Source organism: Phoenix dactylifera, unplaced genomic scaffold (genome assembly GCF_009389715.1).
Source record: "Phoenix dactylifera cultivar Barhee BC4 unplaced genomic scaffold, palm_55x_up_171113_PBpolish2nd_filt_p 000057F, whole genome shotgun sequence".
NCBI classification, from domain to species: domain Eukaryota; kingdom Viridiplantae; phylum Streptophyta; class Magnoliopsida; order Arecales; family Arecaceae; genus Phoenix; species Phoenix dactylifera.
In genome coordinates this window covers 169,897-195,308 of record NW_024067671.1, presented here as the reverse complement: position 1 = coordinate 195,308, position 25,412 = coordinate 169,897, and the positions used below count along the sequence as shown (strand labels likewise).

At 40.3% G+C, this 25,412-nt stretch overlaps 2 protein-coding genes and 2 long non-coding RNA genes across 6 annotated transcripts; 3 read left to right on the top strand and 1 right to left on the bottom strand.

The window, feature by feature from the left end:
• The first annotated feature begins 3,369 nt into the window (after nucleotides 1-3,369).
• On the top strand, nucleotides 3,370-7,701 carry LOC120104640. The gene is made up of 3 exons (XR_005507020.1): nucleotides 3,370-3,521; nucleotides 3,641-3,691; nucleotides 7,149-7,701. It is a non-coding gene; the product is annotated as an uncharacterized LOC120104640 (long non-coding RNA).
• Nucleotides 7,702-8,568: 867 nt separating this feature from the next.
• Nucleotides 8,569-10,369, top strand: LOC120104643 (putative F-box protein PP2-B8). Its single transcript, XM_039116129.1, has 3 exons — nucleotides 8,569-8,635; nucleotides 8,726-8,789; nucleotides 9,976-10,369. Exons 1-3 carry the CDS (start codon nucleotides 8,569-8,571, stop codon nucleotides 10,367-10,369), a joined length of 525 nt encoding a protein of 174 aa, XP_038972057.1.
• Nucleotides 10,370-11,400: 1,031 nt separating this feature from the next.
• On the top strand, nucleotides 11,401-21,809 carry LOC120104642 (F-box protein PP2-B11-like). Its single transcript, XM_039116128.1, has 4 exons — nucleotides 11,401-11,557; nucleotides 11,635-11,936; nucleotides 13,812-13,933; nucleotides 21,182-21,809. The coding sequence occupies exons 1-4, from the start codon at nucleotides 11,401-11,403 to the stop codon at nucleotides 21,624-21,626; spliced, it is 1,026 nt and encodes a 341-aa protein (XP_038972056.1). The 3' UTR covers nucleotides 21,627-21,809.
• Nucleotides 21,810-24,123: 2,314 nt separating this feature from the next.
• Nucleotides 24,124-25,274, bottom strand: LOC120104639. 3 transcript variants are annotated; one of them, XR_005507019.1, is made up of 4 exons: nucleotides 25,237-25,274; nucleotides 25,035-25,121; nucleotides 24,888-24,957; nucleotides 24,124-24,197 (listed from the first exon to the last, which is right to left on the bottom strand). It is a non-coding gene; the product is annotated as an uncharacterized LOC120104639 (long non-coding RNA). The 3 variants fall into 3 exon arrangements; XR_005507018.1 differs by lacking the exon at nucleotides 24,124-24,197 and adding an exon at nucleotides 24,628-24,730; XR_005507017.1 differs by lacking the exon at nucleotides 24,124-24,197 and having other exon boundaries at nucleotides 24,874-24,957.
• Between the last annotated feature and the right edge of the window lie 138 nt (nucleotides 25,275-25,412).

Sequence of the window (25,412 nt, the reverse complement as noted above, 5' to 3'; positions counted from 1 at the left end):
GCTTGTTAGCCCGGCGTGGCATGGCGGTCTCTCAGTGTTGTGAGGAGTGTGCAGATAGTGAGGAGACGATCGAGCATGTCCTCCTGCAGTGCCCCAGAGCCAGAGAGATATGGAGGAGATCACCGGTCCTACTACCCGACTCGATAGTCTCTGCACAGGATATGATTCAGATGTTGAGAGCCTCCATGCTGAGTCCCCGATCTGTGGAGGTAGGGGTTCTGGTGGCATACCTGTCCTATCACATCTGGTTGGATAGGAATGCCGGTCTGTTTGAGGGGAGGAGGTCGCCTCCGAGGAGGGTGGTGGATAGAGCGACGCTAGCTGCGAGGGAGGTTCTTGCGGCTACCATGCGATTTTCTTCTGGGATAGCCAGGGACATCTGGGGTACTCTCTACGCTGCTTCAGCGCCCCGGTTTGCCCTTGTTTCTTGGGTACCCCCACCCCTTGGCTATCTTAAAGTAAATTTCGATGGCAGTCGGTCAGTGGATGGTGTGGTTGGAGGAGTTGGATTTGTGGTTAGGGACCACTATGGCAGGATGATAGCGGCAGGAGGGCGGCGTACGCCTGGACTCTCTGTGGTCGGAGCTGAGCTGCGGGCGGCGTGGGAGGGTATGTCCTATGTGTGGCAGGTTCTTGGTGTGGAGCGGGTATGCCTTGAGGGGGATTCATCTGTGGTTGTCGAGTGGCTCCGAGGGGCGGATCGGTTTGGGGATGGCCATCCCTCATTAGAGAGATACGTAGGATGGTATGTATGATGGGCGACGTTCAGATAGGACATGTGTTTAGAGAGGCGAACAGGGCTGCAGACTGGGTCGCCTCTCATGCTGCCCGGCATTCCGGAGACTTTACTTGGACGTCTGATGATGATGTTCATCCTTACTTGTATCTTTTACTTTCCCGCGATTTAGCAGGTTGTACTCACGTTAGAGTTATATGAATGAGTAGCCGTTTTACCAAAAAAAAAAAAAAATGTTGATCCAGATACAAAACTAGTGAATCAAGGTGGTCCCCTATTTGCCCTCACCCATACCGCCTTCCACTTCCACTGTTCCCTCTCCCTCCTCCTCAATGGTCGCAATGCCTATAGCTATCACCCTCTCAGCTCCCTCTTCACCCCCCTCTTTGTCTTATCTTTCTTAGGAGCACAGGACTAAAGTGGGGATTAAGGAGGAAAAGCAGGTCGAGATGGAGGGTGACTAGGCAATGGCGGTCCCCAAAGATTGTGACTGGACCATCATTGCCAATGATGTGGTGCTGGCCCTAAGATTGATCTGATCAGAGAGAAGAAACATTTTTTTCAATCCGCTCAACCTGGATCCCTTCAAAGATAATTAGAAGAAGATAGAAAAATTACGAAAATATGGTTTAAGTCTATTTTCTTTCATTGATGATTAAAAAATCAAGGTACATAGCCTCTATTTATAATGGTGAGGTCCGTCCTTATACAATTTGGATCGAATTTTTTTTTCCAATCTTAGTAGGACTCTCTTTTCTAAAATAGATATCAATAGCAGCAATCTTCTAAAAATACTAAAATTATTGAGGAGGTAGATCTCGACTTCCACATTAACTTTGCCTTCTGTCGCTCTGCTTGATTTTTCTTAGATATAGAGAGATGCCCTAGCAAAGTCTCATTCGTAAAGAAAACTTTCGGTTGAACCGGTCCATTTCAGGCTCCAAACGATAGAATTTGGTCTTGATTGCTTGGGGCGCCACTCTCTAAAGGGCACGACGTCACATCATAAATCTCGAAAAATTATTTGATTAAAAAAAAAAGATCATCTCAATTAAATATTATATGGCCAAGTTATGGCCTCCAAAAATTTAGCTTGCGACTCGCCTTCTTCATATGGCGGATCTTGCTTTTGAACCTTATCCAATTCTGCTCATAATGGTCAAAGTGGTCCATATTGAGCCTGAGATTTTTTTCTAGATTAGAGATCTTTGTCTGATCACTCACGACTCTTCTCCCTTTAACAATGGTCGGAAGATCATTAGAAATGGTCAAATGTCCAGCCAAATGATTGTAAACAAACAACAGATCATTAGATTGCTGAAATGTGATAGTTGAGGGGAAGTGGAAAGGACTTCAAAAAAGATCTTTCTGGATGGCATACTAACAATATTGGTGGTGGATAGGCCTCAAAAATATATTGAATCAATATGGTAGCTCAAAAGATCCAACTAATTTTTAATACTAAAATGGTATGAGTCCAAATAGGTCAAAATGCTGCTCCTATAATTTTACCGGAGTATATTTGTCAGATTGCATCAGATTTGGTGCAATTTAAAGGATTAAAGATGAAGACCACACAATAAAGAACAAAAAGAAATAGCATCTTATCAAAAATTATTAGGACTTGTTTGGTTCGCAGGAGAAGAAGGAAGGAAAATGTGGTCAACGAAAAAGTAATGAGATGCCTCTTGTTTGGTTAGAGTTTTCAAAGGAAAGAGATGGAAAAGTTGTATTTCCATGTAAATATGATTCCCACATTTTATGAGAAAGTTTTTTCAATGAGAAATATGGAAAAATTACTTTTCCATGAGGCGGGAATCACTCTATCTTTATTTTTCCTCAAAAAGGCCCTTCAGCATTAAAGGTATAATAGGAATTACATATAACTTTTCCAGAAAAGTGGATGGTCAACCAAACATAAGCACTCTAAAAATTTGTCACTTTTTCTTATTTAACCAAACATGAAAAAAGTACATTTTCAGGCATTCTCTTCCTAAGAATCTTCTTCACAGAAATCATATTCCTATAAGGAAAAATGTTTTCGAACCAAATAAGCCTTTAGTATATTTGGTTGGCATTCTATTGTAAGGGTTGTCCTGCAAGATTCCAGAATTTAATTTCTGAGATATTGCTAAAAAAAAAAACAAACTATCTACAAGGGCTCGTTTGGTTCGCAGGAAGTATTTTCCCTCCCAGGAATCTGGGAATCAGATTCCTAGGAAGAGGATACCTAGGAAAGTACTTTTGGCATGTTTGGTTGACGATGGGAAAGTGATAAAATTTCAAAGTGCTTATGTTTGGTTGATCATCCACTTTCCTAGGAAAGTTATATATAATTTCTATTATGCCCTTAATAAAAATTAGGTCTTTAATGCCTCTTTAATGCTTCTTTAATGCTGAAGGGTCTTTTTGGGAAAAAAAAAAGAAGTGATTCCCACCTCATGGGAAAGTAACTTTCCCATGTTTCTCATGGGAAAGACTTTCCCATGAAATGTGGGAATCATATTCCTATGGGAATACAACTTTCCCATCTCTCTTCTTTAAAAACTCCAACCAAACAAGAGGCATTTCATTACTTTCCCGTTGACCACACTCCCCCCCCCCCCTCCTGCGAACCAAACGAGCCCCAAGTGTCCGGCTTGATTAGGCTAGTTCTTCTGCTGGATCGGTCGGTTCGACCTGGCCCGCACCCGGCCCATTGCAGAGGGTCGCCTATGCAAGGGTTTTCCTGGCGCCCATGCGCGCGCAGAGGTAGATCGGGGGGAGAGAGGGAGGTTTTCAACAGGTAAGGCTTCCACGCTAATTCCAAATGTAAACCCTAGATGTGTTTTTTATGGATTTATGTATTCGTTGGTGTTTATGCCATTTTAATTTTTTCCCGTCGCCAACCATCGATCGTTGCAGGGTTTGAGATCTCCGAGATGGCTGCGCAATCTAAGGCTGTCGCATCTGAAGGTAAAATTCATTTTTTTCGGTTTAGATCGGTGTCGGATGTCGAAAGAATTTGGGATTTTGGCTCGACACTTGATTGGAAAAAACATTTTTCCGATTTTTTTTTTGAATTTTTTTCAAGACATCATGAATAAAGGCATCAGGAAAATTTTGTTATTAGTGATCAGACGTGATGATTCTGCTCGCAGAATTTTTACGAGCTCATTCTTCTAGTCATGGTTGCCGGGAGAGGGATTTGAAATATTAAAATTAGCATCCAGGGTAACCCTAAATAACCTGGGCATCTGCAACACTGAAACACGGATGGGGATGGTTCCTGGTTTGGAGTGTTTTAATCGAGTTCCATGGTCCGCCATGAGCCTCGTGTAGTCGAGAACGTGATCCTTTTATCTTGGTCTTTATTATCATTTTTGGGCGTGATTTGCCTCTGATGAGAGTCTAATGTAGTGGAGAACGTGATCCTTTTAACTTCGTCTTTATTTTCATTTTTTGTTCGTAATTTCCTTTTTTTCTGGAGCGCTACTTGTTATATGAACTGATTCTCTCTTGTGAAGATAGAGATTTTATAAGGAAAATATCATGTCCAAAGAGGAGGATGCATGTTGCCTTATCAGTTTGAAATGATTTTGTGTTGGTATCCCTCTTTACAGAAGTGATACTATTTTCTAATGGAATGAAGTTGAGGAGAAATATGAGTGGAAATTGGGGTTTCCTGATTAATTGGAGCAAAGAAGAAAATTTTATAATGCTTATAATGCTTACTGAATATAAAGAGCATATTTATATTGCAAGAAGGTGGTAGAAAGTTGAAATTGTGACTGTATTCCAAACAATTGGTTAGATATCGCATTCATCTTACAGTGCATGTTAAGGAAACATCTGCAATGGTGAGACTATCTTTACTGTTTCTGGGTCAAAGTCTGCTCATAAACCAAGAGAGAAATGCTTTTTTTATTTTTATTTTGGGGTTATCAAAACCTTGTATTTGATAGTTAGGATTATTTTTTAGGTTTGTTAGGATTTTGTGGGCTTTCTTTGCAAAATATCTGCCTAAATAATCTTTGATATAGAGATATTTGAATATTTAGAATGAGTTTTTTTTTTGTTTTTTAGTTTAATTTTGCTTTGAAGCTTTTGCTTAGAGGTTTCTTACTATTTGTTCATCCTCTTCTACCTTTTTGTTTGATTTCTGTTTTCTATTCCTGTTAATATTTCTTTTGTATGTTAGAACTATTATAGATGGACAAAAAAGAAACTATGCTTATTCTTGGACTTTTCATTTATTTATTCCTAAGATACTTCTTTTTGACTGTTTTGTGGATCCTACTTTCGATCGTAGACTTATATTATCCCACATCTAATAGTTTTTTTGAATATCTAACCCCAAGAATAACTAACAAATAAGTCCAATGCATGGTGTCAATACAAGATACAAAAAGACATGTAACTACTATTGATAGTCCAGTTGTGAAATTGTGATTATTTTTTCTATGATATTGGCACAGTGTAGGATTTTTTTGGTAGTTATTAGACTAGTCATTCCAGGTGATGTGCCTTGTGGAACTTACTGATTTGGCTTGCATCGTGACCTTATAAAAGTTATATGGGAAGTGAATATTCCCCCTTTTTTTATCTTTATTGAGCATTATTTCTAGGGTCAGTTCAGGCTTGTTAGTTTCCATATAAAATGTATTTATTTATTTAGGATACTTGGCATATCCAAAATTTTATGTTTAGTTTGAGGGAGTGTCTTAAATTAGGATTTATTGAAGTTGTTAATATGGAAACTTAATATTCATCGTTAATTAGGATTTCTCTGGGTTAAGTAGTTTCCTTATAAATGGAATTTATTTATTTAAGAAACTTGAGATTTCAGAAATTTTACAATAAGTTTTGGAAGTATCTTAAAGGACATAAAGGATGTGTAGGAGTTCTATATGGAATCTATTTTCCAAGATTAACGAAATTTAGTACCTTATCTGGCAAAAGGTGCATGCAAATGCATTCTTTCTTAGTAAAGTCAAAAGAAGTTATCATCTAGGTTGCAACGCCTACTGCAGTCCACATAATAGATCTTCAGTATTCTTTTGGCAGGAGGTACAGCTCATATAGTGGAAGCTAGAGTTTTCTAAATTTCTCTTTTGGTCTTTCTTCTTCAATCCTCTGTTTCACTTATGACTTTTGTGAATGATCATACAAAGGTTTATGATGGTCCTATATAAAGTTGAAAGGTCCACCTTTCAATTTGAAGAAAGGTTCAAACAGTTGGCTGTGCTTATATTGCAGTAATTCTTATTGCTTCTGATACCTCCTTTATCTCCAAACAAGCAGTTTTGGTGCACAACAATTGGCTTGGGAAAAATGCGATCAGGCTTCACCTTAATATTGCAGCTGAGAAATTTCAGTCTTTGTTGTATTACACCCTTGTATTATTTCCTTCCTGGGATGTCAAAATAGGAGTCCTATACATAAAACCTTGGTTCTGTACTCATCTCCATTGTAAAGCTTGATGATCACCCTATGATGCTTGTTGAGAAAAGCAAACTGATGAAAAGGCTTATGTGACATAATCTATATAATTGGTTTCAAAATTTGAATTAAAAGAAATGAGTGCTTCACGATGTATGGATGTATGTGCACACCATTATGATGAATCCGGTCTGCAAGTTTCTGGGACCATTATATGAGATTTTATCTCACAGTTACACCTGAAATAGGACAGTTATCCAATATGAAAATTTATTACTGGAGCGCATAGAAACTAATTGTTAGTTAGAGTACTTCAGGACCATGCAAGCTTATGACAAATGCTCGTTTTGCACTTACACATAGATGCTCCATTTGCACTTCGTGGTGGGAGAACGGTTTCTATTTTTTGATGATAAAAGAATATTTATCTTCTGAAAAATGAAAGGCTGGGAAAAATATTTTTAAGTGTATTTAGAAGACTTGATTCCGTCGCATAACATGATTGGATCTTGTTTACATGTGCCAAAAAGCAACCTACACTTGAATTTAAACTGGTAGATGTCATGGATCAAAGGCCATAAGAGGCTTGTATCTCTTCCAGATGACTGTTGGTGAGATCCTTTACGAGGGTATCAACTTGAGTGCTATTCCTCGCCAGACTTAAGAACTGCATACATTTTGCTGGGCATCTGCATGCAGTGAACCTTTTTTTGATATAATTTTGGAAGTCTTTTTGCAGTTTCCCTACTCTCATTAATCTCATCTAGTATCTCTCTTGTACATCTTGGCTTATGCTGTTGTCTTCCACCAAACTGGTACTAAGTTGTGTTCTGACAGAATTGTATATTCACATGCAGTGCATATAAATCGTTGATATAGACCTTTTGCTTTGTAGTCGAGACTCGGGTGTCCCTTCAAAAGGTTCCAGTTTGCTGATGTGCATGGTTGCTTCACTATGGGCTAACAGCATGTTATTTTCAACCTTTTTCAGGCCTTGTTACTCGCACCAGTTCAGGATGCCGTGGCGTGGATGGATTTCACAGGCCACGACCAAGCTTTGAGCAAATTGGGAGCTACAAAACTGTTACCAGATTCCCTTATGGTTCCTCTCTCCTGTGGGGGGCATCCCAGCCAAAGGTTTCTCCCATTGGAAGCCGAGGCCTCCATGCAAGCCGGGTTATGTCTGAGTCCACAAAAGCTTCAAACCGTCCATTGTCGCCTCATCTGCCTCTGAAGAAGCCACAACTTAGTGCGACATATTCAATTTCCCATCGTATATTTGGAGGTTCTGTAGCGTCTCTAATCCTTCTAGTTCCTGTTGCTATGAAGTTCAGCCTCATGTATGATGTATGAAAGCCAATGCTTGCAGAAGCTTGGTGTCCCCAGCTTTTCTGAGTTCTGTTACAAACGAAGTATCTGTCCGCTTGCATGACCAGACCATGGTGATGGCGTGGGAACTGGTGTTGTATTTTGTTTGCAAATAACAATCCCGGATAACTAAGATTGGCTGGAACAAGAACTACTTGTTCTGATTGGGTTGTTTATGTTTCGTAGTGCCTCCGCTGTAAAATTTACCTTCTGGTGCCTATGCCGACTGTGGAGCAGTAAACTCGTCTGATTCCCAAACAAAAGATAGGTTTCCTAAAAGATGAAAAATGGAAAATAAGTGTTCTTGACTCCATTTCATGGAATTCAATACCAATTTAAGTGGACACTCCAAATGAAAATGATAGAAATGAAACTCTTTTATTGTGGCCATTCATACCCGAGTTAACTCCTCACTCATTCTTTTTTTGTTTTTTTACAACGGTGCCGTGGGCACGTAGTTTTTCTAGATGAAACTTTCAGAGAAATCTGCCGCGAAGGAGGCTTGGAAGTCAACTTAGGCCGCTGGCGGAATTCAAGTTATAAAAATCAACGTGAGTTTGGGATCCAATCGCTAACAAAATGTTCTAGAGACTTTAAAAGTCGGTCCCCCCCTCCCCACTTTTCTTGGGTTTAAAATGACAATTACACGTTTCCCCCTTCGCGAACTCTTGGGATTTTTCTGCAAGTAGCCAGCACGAGCCTGAGCTCGTCACCAGATCCCCTGCATCACATCAATCCCTTCGTGCCGCGTGGGATGAGCCCCAGTTCCTTGAGTCCTTGCGAAGTCAATCATCTGAAGTCTCTAGCCCCTACCCAAGGCCTCTCCTCCTCCATTGCTTCCTTCCCCCTATAAACTGAAGCATGTTCCCTCCAATTAAGCTAAATAGCAATAAATGGCGAGGCCACGAGAGGGGTCCGAAGGCGGCAGGCCCATCGACAAGTTGCCGGAGGGCTGCATCCGCACGTGCTCTCCCTCACGACGCCTCCTGATTCATGCAGGTCGGCTTTCATCTCGGCCGCCTTCCGCTCTGCGGCGAACTCTGATGCTGTGTGATAGCAAGACTGTGGATAGTCCTCTAAAAATGAATGTTAAGCTTCTTCCTACTGATGGTGAATTATTGATAGATTCGACTTTGTATCGGCAGTTGGTTGGTAGTCTCATCTATTTGACCGTTACACATTTTGATATTTCTTATGCAGTCAACCTGATTAGTAAATTTATGCATGCACTATGCTCTACACACTATGCAACAGTTATCCTCTGGTATGTTAAAGGTGCATTGTTCCACGGCCTTTATTTCTCAACCCACTCTACATTGGATATTCAGACCTATTTCGAATTCTGATTGGGCTGACACCCTACAAATCATCGCTCTATCACTGGCTATTGTTTCTTGCTTGGTTTTTTTTTTATCTCTTGGAAAAGCAAAAAGCAGACAGTTGTCTCTCGCTCCAGTATAGAGGCTGAGTATCGTGCACTAGCAGATACTACCTCTGAGTTCTTATGGATTCGATGGCTACTGCATAACATGAGTGTTCCTTTGACCAGCAGTTCATTTCTTCATTATGATAATATGAGTGCCATGCAAATTGCTCATAATGATTTGTTTCATGAGCGAACGAAGTATATTGAGATAGATTATCACTTCATTCAGCATCATATTAAGCAAGGCACTGTTCAGTCGATACAAGTTGCTTCTGCGAATTAGCTTGCTGGTATTTTTACGAAGGCCCATCCACTGAAGCGTCATTGTGATTTGGTTAGCAAACTGAAGTTGGCATCTTTGCTACCATTTTGAATTTGAGGGAGGATGTTAGATGTATATAAGCCGTATATGAGCTGTATACATGAGCTGTATATGAGTTGTATATTGCCACCTTCAACTATAAAAGATAGGCTATGGCACTGTTTGTAAGTGGATAAAAGAATACATCATTCTCTCCCTACGGCTCTCGTTCCTCTCCCTCTACAACTCTCTCTCTCTCCTCTCCTTCTACGTTTACAACTGGATGTAACCAAACCACAGCTTAACTCTTTTAGCTCAAGCTTTGGATGGAGCTGACCAAGCTGCTGAGTGACTTGATGAGCTAATTGAACCAGGGATCAGGATTTACATATTTTAAACTGGGGCTTTAGTCGAGTTTTTTTTACAAGCAATTTAAAAGTATAAAGATTCTTATCATAATTTTTCTATATCCTTTCATGTTTTTGCCCTCCAATAGATGCCTTGAACAAGTAGCAACTTGCTCGCTTGAACTGGTAATGCTTCCTTTTTCAGCATGGCTTTTCTCAAATATAACATAGTTTGATGTTTAAATTGCCTCAAATACTACTGGATGTGGTTCATATTATCATCGCAATACTTTATTCAACGTGGAAGATTGCTTTGCTTGGCATGTGGTTCATATTATCATCGCAATACTGTTTGCTGGTTGTTTATGAGCGGCAGGATTGACTGTCGACTACTCTCTCCCAGAACAACCTATGCTGCTTATCTCGTCTTCAAATTGGCCTCTAAGTCATATGGACTTGGTCCCCCTCGACAGTTGGCATCAGTGAAGCTAGGAGATTATGCCTTGGAGACCGATATCTGTTTGCAAGATGATGACGACAGTGATGATGATGATGACGACGATGACGACGACCAGGAGGAAGGCCGGCGGCGCCAGCAGCAGCGGCAACAGCGCTTGAGGAATGATGGGTGGATGGAGATCGAGTTGGGAGAGTTCTACAATGATGAGGGGGATGACGGTGATGTGGAAATGAGATTGTCGGAGGTGAATGCAGGGCATTGGAAGAGTGGGCTCATCATCCAGGGCCTCGAAGTAAGGCCCCAAATTTGACTTAATTGGATGCTGTTGCTATTGTCTTCTACTGCTTCATACCTTGAAAAAACTGTTTGCTGTTGCTTCAGATGCATGCTGGATCATGTTAGTAGCTACCAAAACTCTTTATGGTGGTCTTATGGACAATTTACATGTTGGAGTTTTGAATAAATTTGAATGTAAATAATCCGATGGCTTCAACTTTTGTCCATTTCCAAAAGAGGAAAGTACTGGCTTTAACTATTATATTGATCTTCAACATGATAATACGAAGCTTTTTAGTTACTCTTGGAATTTTGACGTAGTGACTCCAAAAGCATAACCCTCCAGGTTTGCGCATTAAGATACCAGAAATACAAGAGTATAGAAGTTTAAATATATAAAAAAAATTATTCAAACACCTTCTCTACTTTGATCAATTTGCACTCACATCTCTTCGGCTTTAAAAATTTTTAATTGGATCCATTAGGTTACCATACCAATCCAATGTGATCCTATTATTCTTTTAGAGAAACAAAGTAGTGTCGACTGCCCATCACATGATCATTTAATTATTTTAAGGCTAAAATATTCTTGGCATCAGTTGTTTCGGGACCCAAAATTAGACTCCAACTTGATTGAACTAGCTTCCTCGCACTCAATTGGTAAGCCGCATCATAAGTGATGTATAATGATGGGCTTGAGCAAGTCCCTCGAGCCACATTTTCTTTAGTTTCAAACAGTTATTGCTATTACTAAACCAAACATTCACTAGATAATTACTCTATTATTTCCAGCATTTCTAAATAATTTTTAATTTGTTTATATTTTGATATTTTATTTTTAAGATATATTGAAAAATATAAAATAATATTTTTAAAAATTTTTATAGGTATTTTATAAAATTGTTTCAGCGATCGGATGCTGTAGAATGGTAAGGCGGGATCCGAGACTGTTCTTGGTCATTCAGCAGCCGGCCGGAGCAACAATGATTTTTCTGCAAGTAGCCAACTCGAGACTAAGCTCGACCAACTCCCCTGCATCACATCAATCCCTTCGTGCCGCGTGGGATGAGCACCGCATTGGGCCCCAGTTCCTTGAAAGACCATCACCTGGAGTCTCAATCCATCTTTCCTAGGCCTCTCCGCCTCCATTCCTTCCCTCTAAAGCTTGTTCCCTCTGAAGTCAATCCCCAGTTCCTCGAGTCTTTGTCGAAGTCAATGATCGGTAATCTCTAGCCTCTATCCAAGGCCTCTCCTCTTCCATTCCTTCCCCTGTAAACTGAAGCTTGTTCCCTCTGAAAGCCAAACAGCAATCAATGGCGGGGCGAGGAGAGGAGTCCGAAGGCAGCGGGCACATCGGCAGGTTGCCGGAGGACTGCATCTCGCACGTGCTCTCCCTCACGACGCCTCGCGATTCGTGCCGGGCGGCGCTCGTCTCTGCCGCCTTCCGCTCCGCGGCGAGTTCCGACGCTGTGTGGGAGCGGTTCCTGCCGTCCGATTACCAGTCGATCCTGTCGCGGGCCGTTGATCCGGTCGAGTTCTCTTCGACGAGGGAACTCTATTTCCGCCTCTGCGACTCCATTCTCGTCGATGGCGGCAGGCTGGTGAGTTCAGGCGGAATGATCCCTTCTCTCCTGCGTTTCTTCCTTTCTTCTTTTCTGTTTTTTGAATTCAGAAACTGCGGGGTTTTTCTCTAGTTTGTCGTTACGATGCTATCTTGTTCTGCCCCTGATGAACGAATACCTACTTGATTGCTGAGTGCTGACAAAATAAGTAAATAATATTTATCAAAAGCAACATTAGATACTATGATATACTACTTTAGATTGCCTTGCTTGTTGCGGTAAAGCAATCTTTGTTGAGTTAAACGTATCCACGTTTGATTAATAAGTTGCCCAATACTAACTGACATAACTTGGACATTGGCCATGTTTCCGGCAAGTTCAGTTAGATTTAGGAGGAAAAGTAACGTCCTGGTCGTGGACGTTGACAAACTCGTCCTCAAAGGAGGAGGATGCAGCGCTGATGCTCGTTCTGCTTCCTTGGCCGGAGCGGTCGCTGGAGGAGGCAGCAGCGGCGATGATGCTCGTCATCGTTGGGCCTTGCTCTCCCTATACCTTCTTCTTCCGATTAAAGGGTTCAAGAATTCTCCAGAGGCTGCAACCGAGTCAAGTACATGGGGAGCACGCGCGACTTGGTGCTGCGTCTACGTTTTCTAATTATTTTTTAAATAAACATGGTCCATATGATTTTCAAAAAAATATAAAAATTATATATGGCTCAGATTGATAATTAGTAGATCTGTTCCGCCCGAAATGGGAGGGAATGGGCTGGGGTTCCTTTCCACAGGATCAGGAGATTGGATCTAGCCATAAGAAGAATGCTTGGTATAAATAGATTCTATAATGAAAAGTATAGGGTTTTGTCCCCTCTCTAACTATCTCTTCATTAGGTAGGATTTTGTTGGCGCAAGCCCTTATTGACGAATTATTCGAAGAAGATCGTTTAACTGTAGATAAAGCACGAAACATATTTAAGTTAACATACATAATATAACAGTTCTTGATTTATTAACTTTAGGACTGAAATATGATCTATGGCATTACTTTAGCGTATTATAATTTTCATGATAATTTGTATTTTCCTGGGAAAATTATAGAAATTAGCAAAAATGTGGAAAAAGCATGATTCTTGGTTACCGATGCTTGTCAAATTATGATCTAATGCCATGTAATAGCATATGAATAGAATATTTCTTATGCAATTTTTGGTTCGAATATGGCATATCCATTGCGCATAGTATTTCTTAAAAAAAGGGAGAAATGGTTGGCTGAAAGAAAGGAAGGTAACTCTTTATATTTGGAAGATACTACATTGATAAGTGGAAGGGGCACTTATTCCTTTTGTTTATATCAAATAATTAAGAATAGTGTTTATTTAATAGTTTCAGTTTAAGTAGAAAAGAGGAGGAGCAGGAGAGGTATGATGTGGCACTTAGGGAAACCATGTTTTTTTTATGATCTTTCCTTCATTCTTCCTAATTTTGGGGAGGAGAGAGCTTTCTCTCTCCTATTTGTTTAATATATATAGATAGATTGATAGATATCTAATTTTACTATTTATTACAAATAAACATTATGTACATCCTTAATGTTGCATCTGCCATTTTTTTTAATTGATTACAAAGAGAATTTTTATATCATTTTGTTTTCTTTTTACATAATCATTCCGCCTTTTTTATTTTTTGAAAGATAGCAGAAAATTTAGCAATTTATAGATTATTGCAGCATATTCCATATAGCTTTTAGAAAGAATTAAATAAATACCTGTGCACTAGTCCATCTCTGTGTGGTAATATTAGCTTCTTGTGCACTTTTCCTAGCTTCAAGAAACTTAAAGTATAATATCGATGGTTTCTTTATGCGTATATATTTATTTATTTTTTCTTTTCTTTTTTATTTTCAATTCTTTTGGGATAGCAGAGCTTTCAATTGGAAAGATCAACTGGACGTAAATGCTACATGATATGTCCAAGAAGCATGAGAATTATATGGGAGTCCGACCCGCGATATTGCAGATGGATATCTCTGCCCGAGTCAAGGTATGTGCACGACCCCTCTACTTCTGAAGAAATTTCATTTAGATTTTATGTAAGCATGCATGCAGGCATGCATATGTAAGCATGAGATATTTCATTTGCTGGGTTATAAAATGAAGATGAGGTGGGCTTTTTCTTGTCTTCTTTCTACTTCAATAATTTGACATTGTAGAGAAGTTGTTTGAGATAGATCTCGATGTTAGATGGCCGTCTTGAAATTCAACCGTTGGGAGGAAACACAATTCAAATATTCTATGCATCAAGACATGTATCAGACCTCCTCTTGCTTCCTATGCCCTGTTTCCTGATACACTTGACATCCCACTGATACGCCACTGTGGATGTTGACGTGGACTGCTGCAGGCAGCTGGAGCTAAGCTGGAGCTTATGAGGACAAGGGAGAACTTAACTAACAGCTGAATTCAGTTAGTTAGTTGGGATAACTGAATTCAGTTGAGTTCTCCTGTATTCACTGTGAACAGTAGCTGCAAGTTTATAAATAGGAAGTCGATGGATGTAATGAAGTGAGTCTTATGGAAATGAGAAACTTCTTTTCCTTTCCCATCACTTTCTTGATCTCCTGCATCTTCTCTGTTCAGGAGCTTCCTTGTTCTTGATATTTCACCTTCTTGATCTCCTGCATCTTCCCAGTTCAGAAGCTTCTTCATTTTGATATGGTATCAGAGCAAGTATCCATGGCTAATGCTGCAACGAACTCCTTTCATTCATCCTTCTCTTCAAGTGCTTCAGATGATCAATCAAGCCCATACTTCCTACACCATGGGGGTAATCCAGGTGCCATCTTAGTTTTACAAACACTCCCTGGGGAGAACTACCCAAGTTGGTGCAGATCAATGAAGATGGCCTTAAGTGCAAAAAATAAAATTGCATTTGTTGATGGGTCACTGCCTAAACCAGATCCATCTGATCCATTACTCCTAGTATGGATTCGGTAAAATGACATGGTCACTTCATGGATCCTCAATTCAATTTCAAAAGAACTAGCCGACAGTGTCTTATACATCACTTCGGCTAGAGAAATTTGGAGTGATCTACGTGAGAGGTTTTCACAAGGCAATGGACCCAGAATCTTTCAGATTCAGAAGTCCATTGCTTCTTTGACACAGGATTAATCCAGTGTCAGTTCATACTTCACCAAACTTAAGGGCCTTTGGGAAGAGTTATGGAATTACAGACCAAATCCCGTCTATTCTTGTGGAGCAATGAAACATTTGATAGAGTTTCAAAATCAAGAATGCACCATGCAATTTTTAACGGGATCAAATGATTGTTACTCCCATATCCGAGGCCAGATTCTCCTAATAGAGCCTCTCCCTTCTATAAACAAGGTATTCTCCCTGGTGTTACAGGAAGCAAAATAAAGAGAAATCACGACCTTAGTTGATCCAAACATGAACACAGCAGTGTTCTTGAGTAGGTCAACCCACAACCATACTGCAACACCTTCAACCAAACTTGGAGTTGAAGTAGGTCAATTCCTAAGAAGGGATTGACCTGTGTGTGGTCATTGTGGTATAATTGGGCATACAAAAGATGAATGCTACAAGTTGCATGGATATCCTCGAGGATATAAGTCTAAGAACAGAAGTGCTCAGATTTCTATGAATCAAACATCATCACAAATGGAATCAAAATAGTTCAACAGCGTTCCACACACTACACAAAAAAAGAAAACTTCCGACTCTTATTTGCCGATGCTTATTCCAAGCGTCGGCAAAAAAATTTTTCCGTCAACATTTGCCGACGCTTTTTAAAAGCATCGGCTAATGACGACGCTTAAAAGCGTCGTCGAAGTTAATATGTAATTGACGACACTTTTAACGACGCTTTTTAGCGTCGTTAAATAACGATGCTTAAAAGCATCGTTAAAAGCGTCGTCGGAATCCAAAAAACCACCTCATTTTAGTCCCACATCGACGGATCTGAAAAAAACTGTTTATATAGCCAAACCCAACCACTCCGCACGGATAGAATGAAGGTACCGATCGGGGAGGTTGTTTGTCTTTCTAAATGGAGGAGAAGATGCAGACAGCAAATGGTAATTTTCTTGTCAAATGGTAATTCGCGACGCTTTAAAGCGTCGGAAATTAGGAAAATATTTTTTCCACTGTAGCATAGGCGACGCTTTACCGACGCTTTGGAAAACGTCGGGATGGTTTCTACCGACGCTTAAAAGCGTCGCTAATAGCCAAAAAAAGCATCGCTAATGGCCAGCTTCCTTTCATAATGGAACAGTGTCGACAACTGCTGGCATTGATCAACCCTTCATCTTCATCAGATGATGGTCAAAACATCAGTTCCAAAGCTCCTCAGATATCTAGCTATTCCCCATCTGGCTCATCTAATACCTCTGGCTCCAAAATAGAGGGATCAAAGATCAACATGGTAGGTATATCTCATCAACTTTTTGCTTGTGCTTCTGTCCCAATCACCGAGCAATGGATATTGATACTGGTGCCACTGGTCACATGGTACATTCAGTCTCTATGCTAATAGAAATTAATTCCTTAGTTTCCACATTCGTTAACCTTCCAAATGGAATCTTTGTTCCTGTAACTCACACAGGAACAGTGAAACTCTCAAAGCACATCACCCTTACCAATGTTTTGGTCGTTCCCTCATTTTTTTTCAACTTGATTTCAGCTAGCTCTTTACTTAAACAGATGTCATGCTATTTAATCCTCCTATTTGATTACCTCTTCATTCGGGACCAGTACATTTGGACAACGATTGGTTTGGCTAAAGAAAAGGATGGCTTATACTAGATGGTTCAATGTCATGAGTTCAATAAGGATAAATCTTGTAAAACCTCTGTTCATGCAGTCTCTGCCGACTTGTGGCATTGTACCGTTTGTCCATTGGCCAAACAACATAGGTTGTCCTTTTCTGTTTCGATGAATAAAACTGAATCTCCTTCCGAACTTGTTCACTGTGACGTGTGGAGGCCTTTTTCAGTTCCATCACATGACAATTCTCGATATTTCTTAACTGTGGTTGACGACTTCAGTAGATCCACTTAGGTATTCCTAATGAGCTCATTATCACAAACACAGCCTCTTATCCGGTCATTTTTTTAACCTTGTAGAAACCCAATTTGGTGCCAATGTCAAGGCTGTACGCACTGATAATGGTGCCGAATTCAACCTTTAAGAATTTTTTGCTTCTAAAGGAGTTCTTCATCAGCATTCATGCGTTGAGACTCCACAGCAACATGGCACAGTAGAAAGAAAACACCAACATCTTCTCAACGTTGCTAGATCGTTGAGATTTCAATCAAATGTTCCCCTCAAATTCTGGGATGAATGTGTGCTCACAGCCACTTACCTTATCAATAGAATGCCATCCCCTTTGCTATTAAATCGATCTCCTTATGAAGTATTGTTTTCATCAAAACCTGCATATGATCATCTCAAGGCCTTCGGATGTTTATGTTATGTTTCTACCCTCACACGACACATAAACAAATTTGATTCCCGAGCTGAGCCGGCTGTTTTCCTTGGCTATCCTTACGGAATGAAAGGATACAAAGTTTACAACTTGAAGTCCAAAACCATTTCCATTTCTCGGAATGTCATTTTTCATGAACATATTTTTTCATTCAAGCAATTCCCTTCTTTAGCCTCTGAACATACAGATTCCCATTGCATAATTCCGAATGCTATTCCTGATGAATGTTCATATTCAGATTCCATTTTGCACACTCCTGCTACATCCATTTCATCTAATCCTCCTCTTCAACATTCTCCAGCTTCTTCTCCATGTCTAAAGGAACCTCTCATGCATTCACAACCCATGCCTGAACCGCCTCAACCTGTTAGAAGGTCAACTAGAACCAAGTAACGACCACCCTACCTTGAACAATATCATTGCCAATCGGCCACTAACCTTCCTACTTCACCATTAAAATCCATAGTGGCTGGTACTGAGTGTGACATCTCTCATTTTCTCGACTATAATAACCTCTCTTTATCCCACAAATCCTTTGTTCTTGCTGTTAGCAATGAGGTTGAACCTACCTCATACAAACAAGTTGTTCAGTGCCCGGAATGGAGGGAAGCAATGGCAAAAGAGATTGCTGCCCTTGAAGAAAATAAAACCTGGACCATCACTGATCTACCACCCGGAAAGGAAGCCATTGATTGTAAATGATGCTACAAAATTCAATACAACTCTGATGGCACCATAGAGCGCAAGAAGGCCCGTCTAGTTGCCAAGGAATATATTCAATGGGAAGGATTTGACTACTTTGAAATGTTTTCACCAGTGGTAAAGATGACTACCATCAGAGCTCTCCTTGCAGTTGCTACAGTGAACAATTGGCACCTCCATCAACTTGATGTCAACAACGCTTTTCCTTCATGGTGATCTAACTGAAGAGATTTACATGAAAATTCCCTCTAGTTTTGCTGGTAAGGGGGAGTCCAAAGTTTGCAGACTTAATAAATCTTTATATGGTCTGAAACAAGCTTCAAGGCAGTGGTTCTTCAAGCTTTCCCAATTCCTTTTAGACACCGGGTTTATGCAATCCAAAGCTGATTATTCCCTCTTCACAAAGCAATTTGTTCATCATTCATAGCACTCTTAGTGTATGTTGATGATATTGTAAAACCCCCATAGAGCAGAATCTAAGGTTGATTAGGGATGCAAATTCACCTCTTGCTGATCCCACTGTGTACAAACGACTCATTGGGAAGCTTTTATACCTCACCATCACAAGACCCGATCTCTCCTATTCTTTACAAGTCCTTAGTCAATTCATGGACAAGCCACATCAACCTCATCTTGAAGCTGCTCATCGGGTACTCAGGTATCTTAAAGCTTCCCCCAGCCAAGGCTTATTCTTCTCATCATCTTCACAGCTACTTATCAAAGCATACTCAGATTCTGATTGGGCTGGTTGCCCAGAAACGAGACGATCACTTAGAGGATACTATGTATTTCTTGGTGATTCGTTAATCTCATGGAAGTCTAAAAAGCAGTCAACTGTTTCTAGATCTTTCGCTGAAGCTGAATACAGGGCAATAGCTGCCACATATTGCGAGATAACTTGGATTAACTACATTCTAGCAGACTTCAAGTTTCTCATTGTGAGCCTGCTTTGTTATTCTGTGATAATAAAGCAGCTTTGGCTATAGCTGCTAATCCCGTTCATCATGAAAGAACAAAGCACATTGAACTGGATTGCCATTTGATTTGAGAGAAGATCCAATCAGGACTCATTCATACTTTACATGTTAATTCATAGTATCAGTTGGCAGACATCCTTACCAAAGGACTTGGCTCTACTCAGTTCCATTCTCTTCTATCCAAGATGAGCATTCACAACATTCATTGCTCCTCTTGAGGGGGAATCTTGAAATTCAACCATTGGGAGGAAACACAATTCAAATATTCTATGCATCAAGACATGTATCAGACCTCCTCCTGCTTCCTGTGCCCTGTTTCCTAATACGCTTGACATCCCACTGATACGCCATTGTGGATGCTGACGTGGACTGCTGCAGGGAGCTGGAGCTGAGCTGGAGCTTATGAGGACAAGAGAGAAGTTAACTAACAACTGAATTCAGTTAGTTAGTTGGGATAACTGAATTCAGTTGGGGGCTCTTGTATTCACTGTGAACAGTAGCTGTAAGTTTATAAATAGGGAGTTGATGGATGTAATGAAGTGAATCTTATGGAAATGAGAAACTTCTTTTCCTTTCCCATCACTTTCTTGATCTCCTGCATCATCTCAGTTCAGGAGCTTCCTTGTTCTTGATATTTCACCTTCTTGATCTCCTGCATCTTCCCAGTTCAGAAGCTTCTTCATTTTGATAGGCCGCATGATTAATCACTGTCCCAACAACACTATATACTGCTAAACTATATCTTTATATTCTTCTTGACCTCTCTCTAAATATTCTATTCTTACTTGAGCTATTTTTCTGTGTTTGGTTCGCTGAGAACCTAAAAACACTGTCTTGTTGTGATTTTCATTCAGCTTTTCGTCTCCAGGTTCCCACCGAGTCTTGAATCTCAAGACTTAGCGAGAAGTAAATTAACCGTACAACGAGATATAGAGATTTTCTCAATACAATATTATTTATGTTTGATATGCAAAATATAGAAATTTCATATAGATTTTCATGACATCACATAGCTAAATACATGAATATGTGCATATAAATTTCATGCAACAGTGAAAAGTAATTACCGAAAAAGTGGGAGAAATCAACAAATTAACGTTTAGAATGTTATTGGTTGCAACTTTCTCGTCTCACACAAATCGACTAAAACTAGTCAAATCCTTGGAGAACAAGAACTGTGTTCGAAAGATCTCTTGAAATAAGAATGTATGCAACAAGAACAAGCATGAGGGCTAAGGAAGGCAGAAAAGGCATGCGATATTTATGCTGTAGATTGCAGGGAGAAACAAGTCAGTAGGCAGTAGATGGCGAGGATGGGGGCAAAGTCGTGGCTTCAAGACCTGCTCAAGGTAGAATCAAATGTAGAGGAATGAACATCTAGTTTATCTATTCGTAGGTCATGTAGCACCAAGTGAGAGGCAGAGATATTACAGCATGGTATATATGTAGCAAATGATTAATTTGAGAAGGAAAAGAAAGAATGGAATAGGGATTCTGTTCTCCTTCCTCATGTTAGAAACACATGAAGTTAAATCATTTGTTTTTTTTTTTGCCCCCCTTATCTATAACAAAAAATGCTACAGGAAGTGAAGGTAAGGAAGAAAACAGCATCTGAACATAAGATTAGGCAGGGAATAACAAAATTTATGATATATACTTCGGATTGTTAAGATCAGTAGCTAAGATTGTTGATTTGGAATCATTTGAAATTGAATGCAACCAAACCACAGCTTGACTCTTTCACGTCAAGCTTTGGATGGAGCTGACCAAGCTCCTGAGTGACTTGATGAGTTAACTGATCCACGGATCAGGATTCACACATTTTAAACATAGGCTTTAGTCGAGATTTTTACCAGCAATTTAAAACTATAAAAAATCTTATCATAATTTTTCTCTGTCATTTCTTTTTTTCTCTCTCTCTAATAGATGCCTTGAACAAGTAGCAACTTCCTAACGTGAATTGGTGATGCTACTTTTTTTAGCATGGTTTTCCCCAAATATAACATAGTTTGATGTTTAAATTGGCTTAAAAGCTACTGGACGTGGTTTATATTGTCATCACAATACCTTTATCAACATGGAAGATTGCTTTGCTTGGTATCAGGTTCGCAGAAGTGGCTGTGCTTCTAGCTGTTTGTTGGTTTGATATTGGCGGCAGGATTGACTGTCAACTACTCTCCCTTAGAACAACCTATGCTGCTTATCTCGTCTTCAAATTCGCCTCTGGGTCATTTGGACTGGGTCCTCCTCCTCAATTGGCATCAGTGAAGCTAGGAGCTTATGCTTCGGAGATCAATGTCTGTTTACAAGATGATGGTAACGGAAATGATGGTGACGATCTGGAGGAAGGGCGGCGGCGGCGGCGGCGGCGGCGGCGGCGGCGGCAACGGCGCTTGAGGGATGATGGGTGGATGGAGATCGAGTTGGGGGAGTTCTACAATGATGAAGGCAATGGCGGTGATGTTGAAATGGGGTTGATGGAGGTGAGAGCGTTGCATTGGAAGAGTGGGCTTATCGTCCAGGGCCTCCAAGTAAGGCCCAAAATTTGACTTGCTTAAATGCTGTTGTTGCTTCATACTCTGAAAATTAAAAACTACTTGTTGTTGCTTCAGATGCTGGTGTATAATGTTAGTAGCTACCAAAACTATTTCTGGTGGTCTTGTGGACAATTTGAATATTGGAGTTACGAATAAATTTGAATTTAGTTAATACAATGGCTTCAACTGGCAAGCCAAATGCCAAATCATGAGTGAATAGAAATTGGATAATGTACATTTTCCTTGATTGGCAAAATGCTTTTCTAGTGAGAGAACAGGCTCAGACAGGAGTAGAGCCAAAAGCACATCCATATGTTGATCCAGTTACAGAGCTAGTGAACCAAGGTAGTCCCCTATTTGCCCTCGCCCAAGCCATCTTCCACTTCTGTTGTTCCCTCTCCCTCCTCGATGATCACAATGCCTAGAGTTGTCACCCTCTCGACTCTCTCCTCACCCCCCTCCTTATTGTCGTATCTTTTTTTAGGCACCGCCATCACGGACGATCAGGATGGTGGAGACCACGGCCGTGGTCCGCCCTGCAACTCTTCACCCGAACACTCCTCGCTACTGCCACAGGAGCGCAGGGCTGAAGTGGTGATTGAGGCGGCAAAGCGGGTCAAGGTGGAGGGTGACTAGGCGATGGAGATGGTCCCCAAAGAGGGTGACCGGACCATCATTGCCAATGCTATGGTACTAGCCCTGGGGATTTGGTCCGATCACTCCTGCTGCGACTCCTCTCTCTTTAACAATGGTCAGATTTTCGATTGGAAGATTTATTTATATATTTTATATTTTTTTATATTTTTCCCTCACATGTGGACCGAATTTTTTTTTAATGGGCGAGCCTAACATGTGAAATTTTTAATAATGGAGTTAAAGAATGCGGAGACAGAGTTCGAACTCAGGACTTCTGCTCTGATACCAAGTTGAAATCACCATTTGTCCCAAAAACTTTCTTGTTGGATCAAGCGCTTACCACCATACCAAAAGCAATTGCTATTAGTAGAGGCGCAACTTTATTTTCTTAAGCCGAGGCTGACCACCGCAGGGCACCTCCCACGGCTATCAACAGCAGAGCTGAGTTCCGTACTAAGCGACAGATGGGCAGAAGGGGCTTCACAATGCGCCTCCATAAGCGCATCGACAGGCTGGTCTGTCAAGCATCGATGCCACCATATGGCCCCCATAAGCCACACGTGGCAGAGAACCCCTAAAGGGGGGCTTGAAAAAATCTCAATAATTCTCCCCCCCAAGTGATACCCCGACGGTTCGAACTTGCAACCTCGCTCTGATACCATTTCAGAAATCACCATTTGTTCCAAAAGCTTAAGCTGATAGGATGAGGTAGATTTATTTATATATTTTATATTGTCCTTTAGAAGGAAAAACATGAACAAAGGATTGGAATGGAATGTGATAGTTGAGGAGAAGCGGAAAGGACTTCAAAGAAGATCTTTCACGAGGGCGTCCTAACAACGTTGGGTGGTGGATAGGCCTCAAAAATATATTGGGTCGGTATGGTAACTCAAGAGATCCAACTAAAAATTTTTGAAGTAAAAAAGGTATGAGTGCAAATCGGTCATAATGGTACTCCTGTAACTTTGCCTTGATATATTTACCAAATTACATCATGTTTGTTAAAATTTGAAGGATGAAAAGTGAGGACCCACTACAAAAGAAAGGATATCTTCCGGCGGTTTTTGGGTCTCTACCGACGCTTTTAAGCGTCGGCGAATTTCCAGCCCATATACCCCAAAGCGTGGGTCAGACGTCGGGCAGGTGGGCGTGGGTCCGCTTTTTGCCGACGCTAAGAGAAAGCGTCGGCAAAAACATGGATTTCCCGACGCTAATAAAAGCGTCGGCAAAAACGACATTCGCCGACGCTTTAAAGTGCCAGGAAAGCCCAAAGCGTTTTGGGTTTTCGCTGACGCTTTAAAGCGTCGGCAATTGTATTTTGGCCGACGCTTTTCTTAGGGTCGGCGTAGGCTTTAAAGCGTCGGCGTAGGCGTACCACAACTTTTATTTACCGCGTATGACTCTGTTCTAGTGGAAGCCGGCATTGTTGTATTACTAAACCGAGATAGGTTGACTTCTTAGTTAGCATCTTGAGATTCTTCCTTAGAAATCTCAACATGTCATCGATCCTGCCTGTGAATTTTCTGTTAGTTCAACGGCGAAAGATTGTTTCTGTTGTATCTTAGGAAAATCATATCCTGTGGAAGCATCGATGAACAGTGCGCTGAGCCACCAAGATTCCTTGGTGCAGAGAACTGATCAGAACATTGGAGCTCTACGTCTGCACCATTTCTGTGCTTATTAACTTGTGAGATTTGTTCTTTAACCAAACAAGCAAAAATTAGGAAGAGCAATTGCTGAATGCTGGATTGTTTTCCTAGATGCAACATGTAATTGTTTTCTAAATATGCTTACCATTCTCTTCCACCAAACATGCCTAATTTTCATGTAAATGTTATTCCATCCGAAACTGCAAGCTCTTCTACAAATCTAATCAACAATCCACCATACCACCTGGCACTTGCTGCATAATCTTTTTTACCATACAAACACCATCTTCTCTCAAATCTGGAAGTAAAAACAGTGATAATAAATGTAATGCACTTATAAATAAATAAATGATGGGATAATTTACTTCTCGAGCCTCAACACCATATCAAGACAGAGGTGCCAGCCAGCAAACTAAAATACAATTGGTCATGTCCAATTCATCAATCATAATTTTCTCCGAATTGTATTAGCAACACAATCACATTTCCATCATTGTAGTTTGTACTGGCATGGTCTAAATCAGATTTCCAATGAATGAGTCGATAAAAGTAACATTTATATATGACCAATCATTCATTCGAGCAAGCTCTAAAAAACTCTTTAACCGGTTTGCAGGAAATTTATAAGAAAATGAGTTCATATTGAATAAAATAAATTGCCCTACACAAAAACTATCTATAGCTTGATTGGAAAACATATTTGGGCATCATTGTCTAGAATTTACATAGTATTTTATTACATCAACCACAGTTACTGAGACAAGCAAAACATTTACTTGGAGTCCTTCAGATGTTTTGGTAATGATCTCCAAATAAATGGATGGTATACACCTACAATAAAATGGCACATATTAGAGGTTCTAAGCAATTTAAAACAATCAATTCAAAATTCACAAGAATCCCCCCCCCTTTTTTTTAGCAAAACAGAGGGAAGGACCACAATACATAAGAGTTCCAGATGTTTGGAGCACTTAAGAAGCTTCATTACCTTAGGCATTTCAAAGCCAAGTAGCTCAATTTCCCACTGAACATAAGCTCCTTCAGGAACACTAGAAGGCCTGTTCATGAAATCTCATTAGTATTTTCAAGTGTTTTGTTCAGAAACCAAGATAGCCAATTGGTTTAGAAAATTGACCTTGTAAACTTATCATATGCATAATCTGGAGGGCAAGTAACAAGCGAGATCTCTTCAGGAAGCATTAAACGAACACAAATCTCCATACTGAAAGTAACAAATCTTGCGTTAAGTTCCTAGGAATACTCTTGACCACTCCTATGAGTAGTGAAGCCAAGGGAGAGAGGTTAAAATGTTAGGACTCAATTCCCTCTTTACTTACCAAAAGTGCAGGTGTGGGAGCAGATTCAGGTTCAAATGTGGGGAACCAGGTCTTTTATAAAAAAAATAATAAGAAGATGGAGGGACAAGTTTCCAAAGGATATCAAGAAGCAGGTGCAGTATCCCACGTGAAGACTTCTACTACTGAGGTTCCCTCTTTGAGACTATTCTTAGTGT

Bases quoted from the DNA above. Each gene is read 5' to 3' on its own strand.
- LOC120104643 (XM_039116129.1), top strand. From the start codon at position 8,569: ATGCTGTGTGATAGCAAGACTGTGGATAGTCCTCTAAAAATGAATGTT. The intron at 8,636-8,725 runs GTGAATTATTGA...TTTCTTATGCAG, and splicing joins TAAGCTTCTTCCTACTGATG to TCAACCTGATTAGTAAATTT. The intron at 8,790-9,975 runs GTATGTTAAAGG...TATGAGCGGCAG, and splicing joins TATGCAACAGTTATCCTCTG to GATTGACTGTCGACTACTCT.
- LOC120104642 (XM_039116128.1), top strand. From the start codon at position 11,401: ATGAGCACCGCATTGGGCCCCAGTTCCTTGAAAGACCATCACCTGGAG. The intron at 11,558-11,634 runs GTAATCTCTAGC...TCCCTCTGAAAG, and splicing joins TTTGTCGAAGTCAATGATCG to CCAAACAGCAATCAATGGCG. The intron at 13,934-21,181 runs GTATGTGCACGA...GCTTGGTATCAG, and splicing joins ATATCTCTGCCCGAGTCAAG to GTTCGCAGAAGTGGCTGTGC.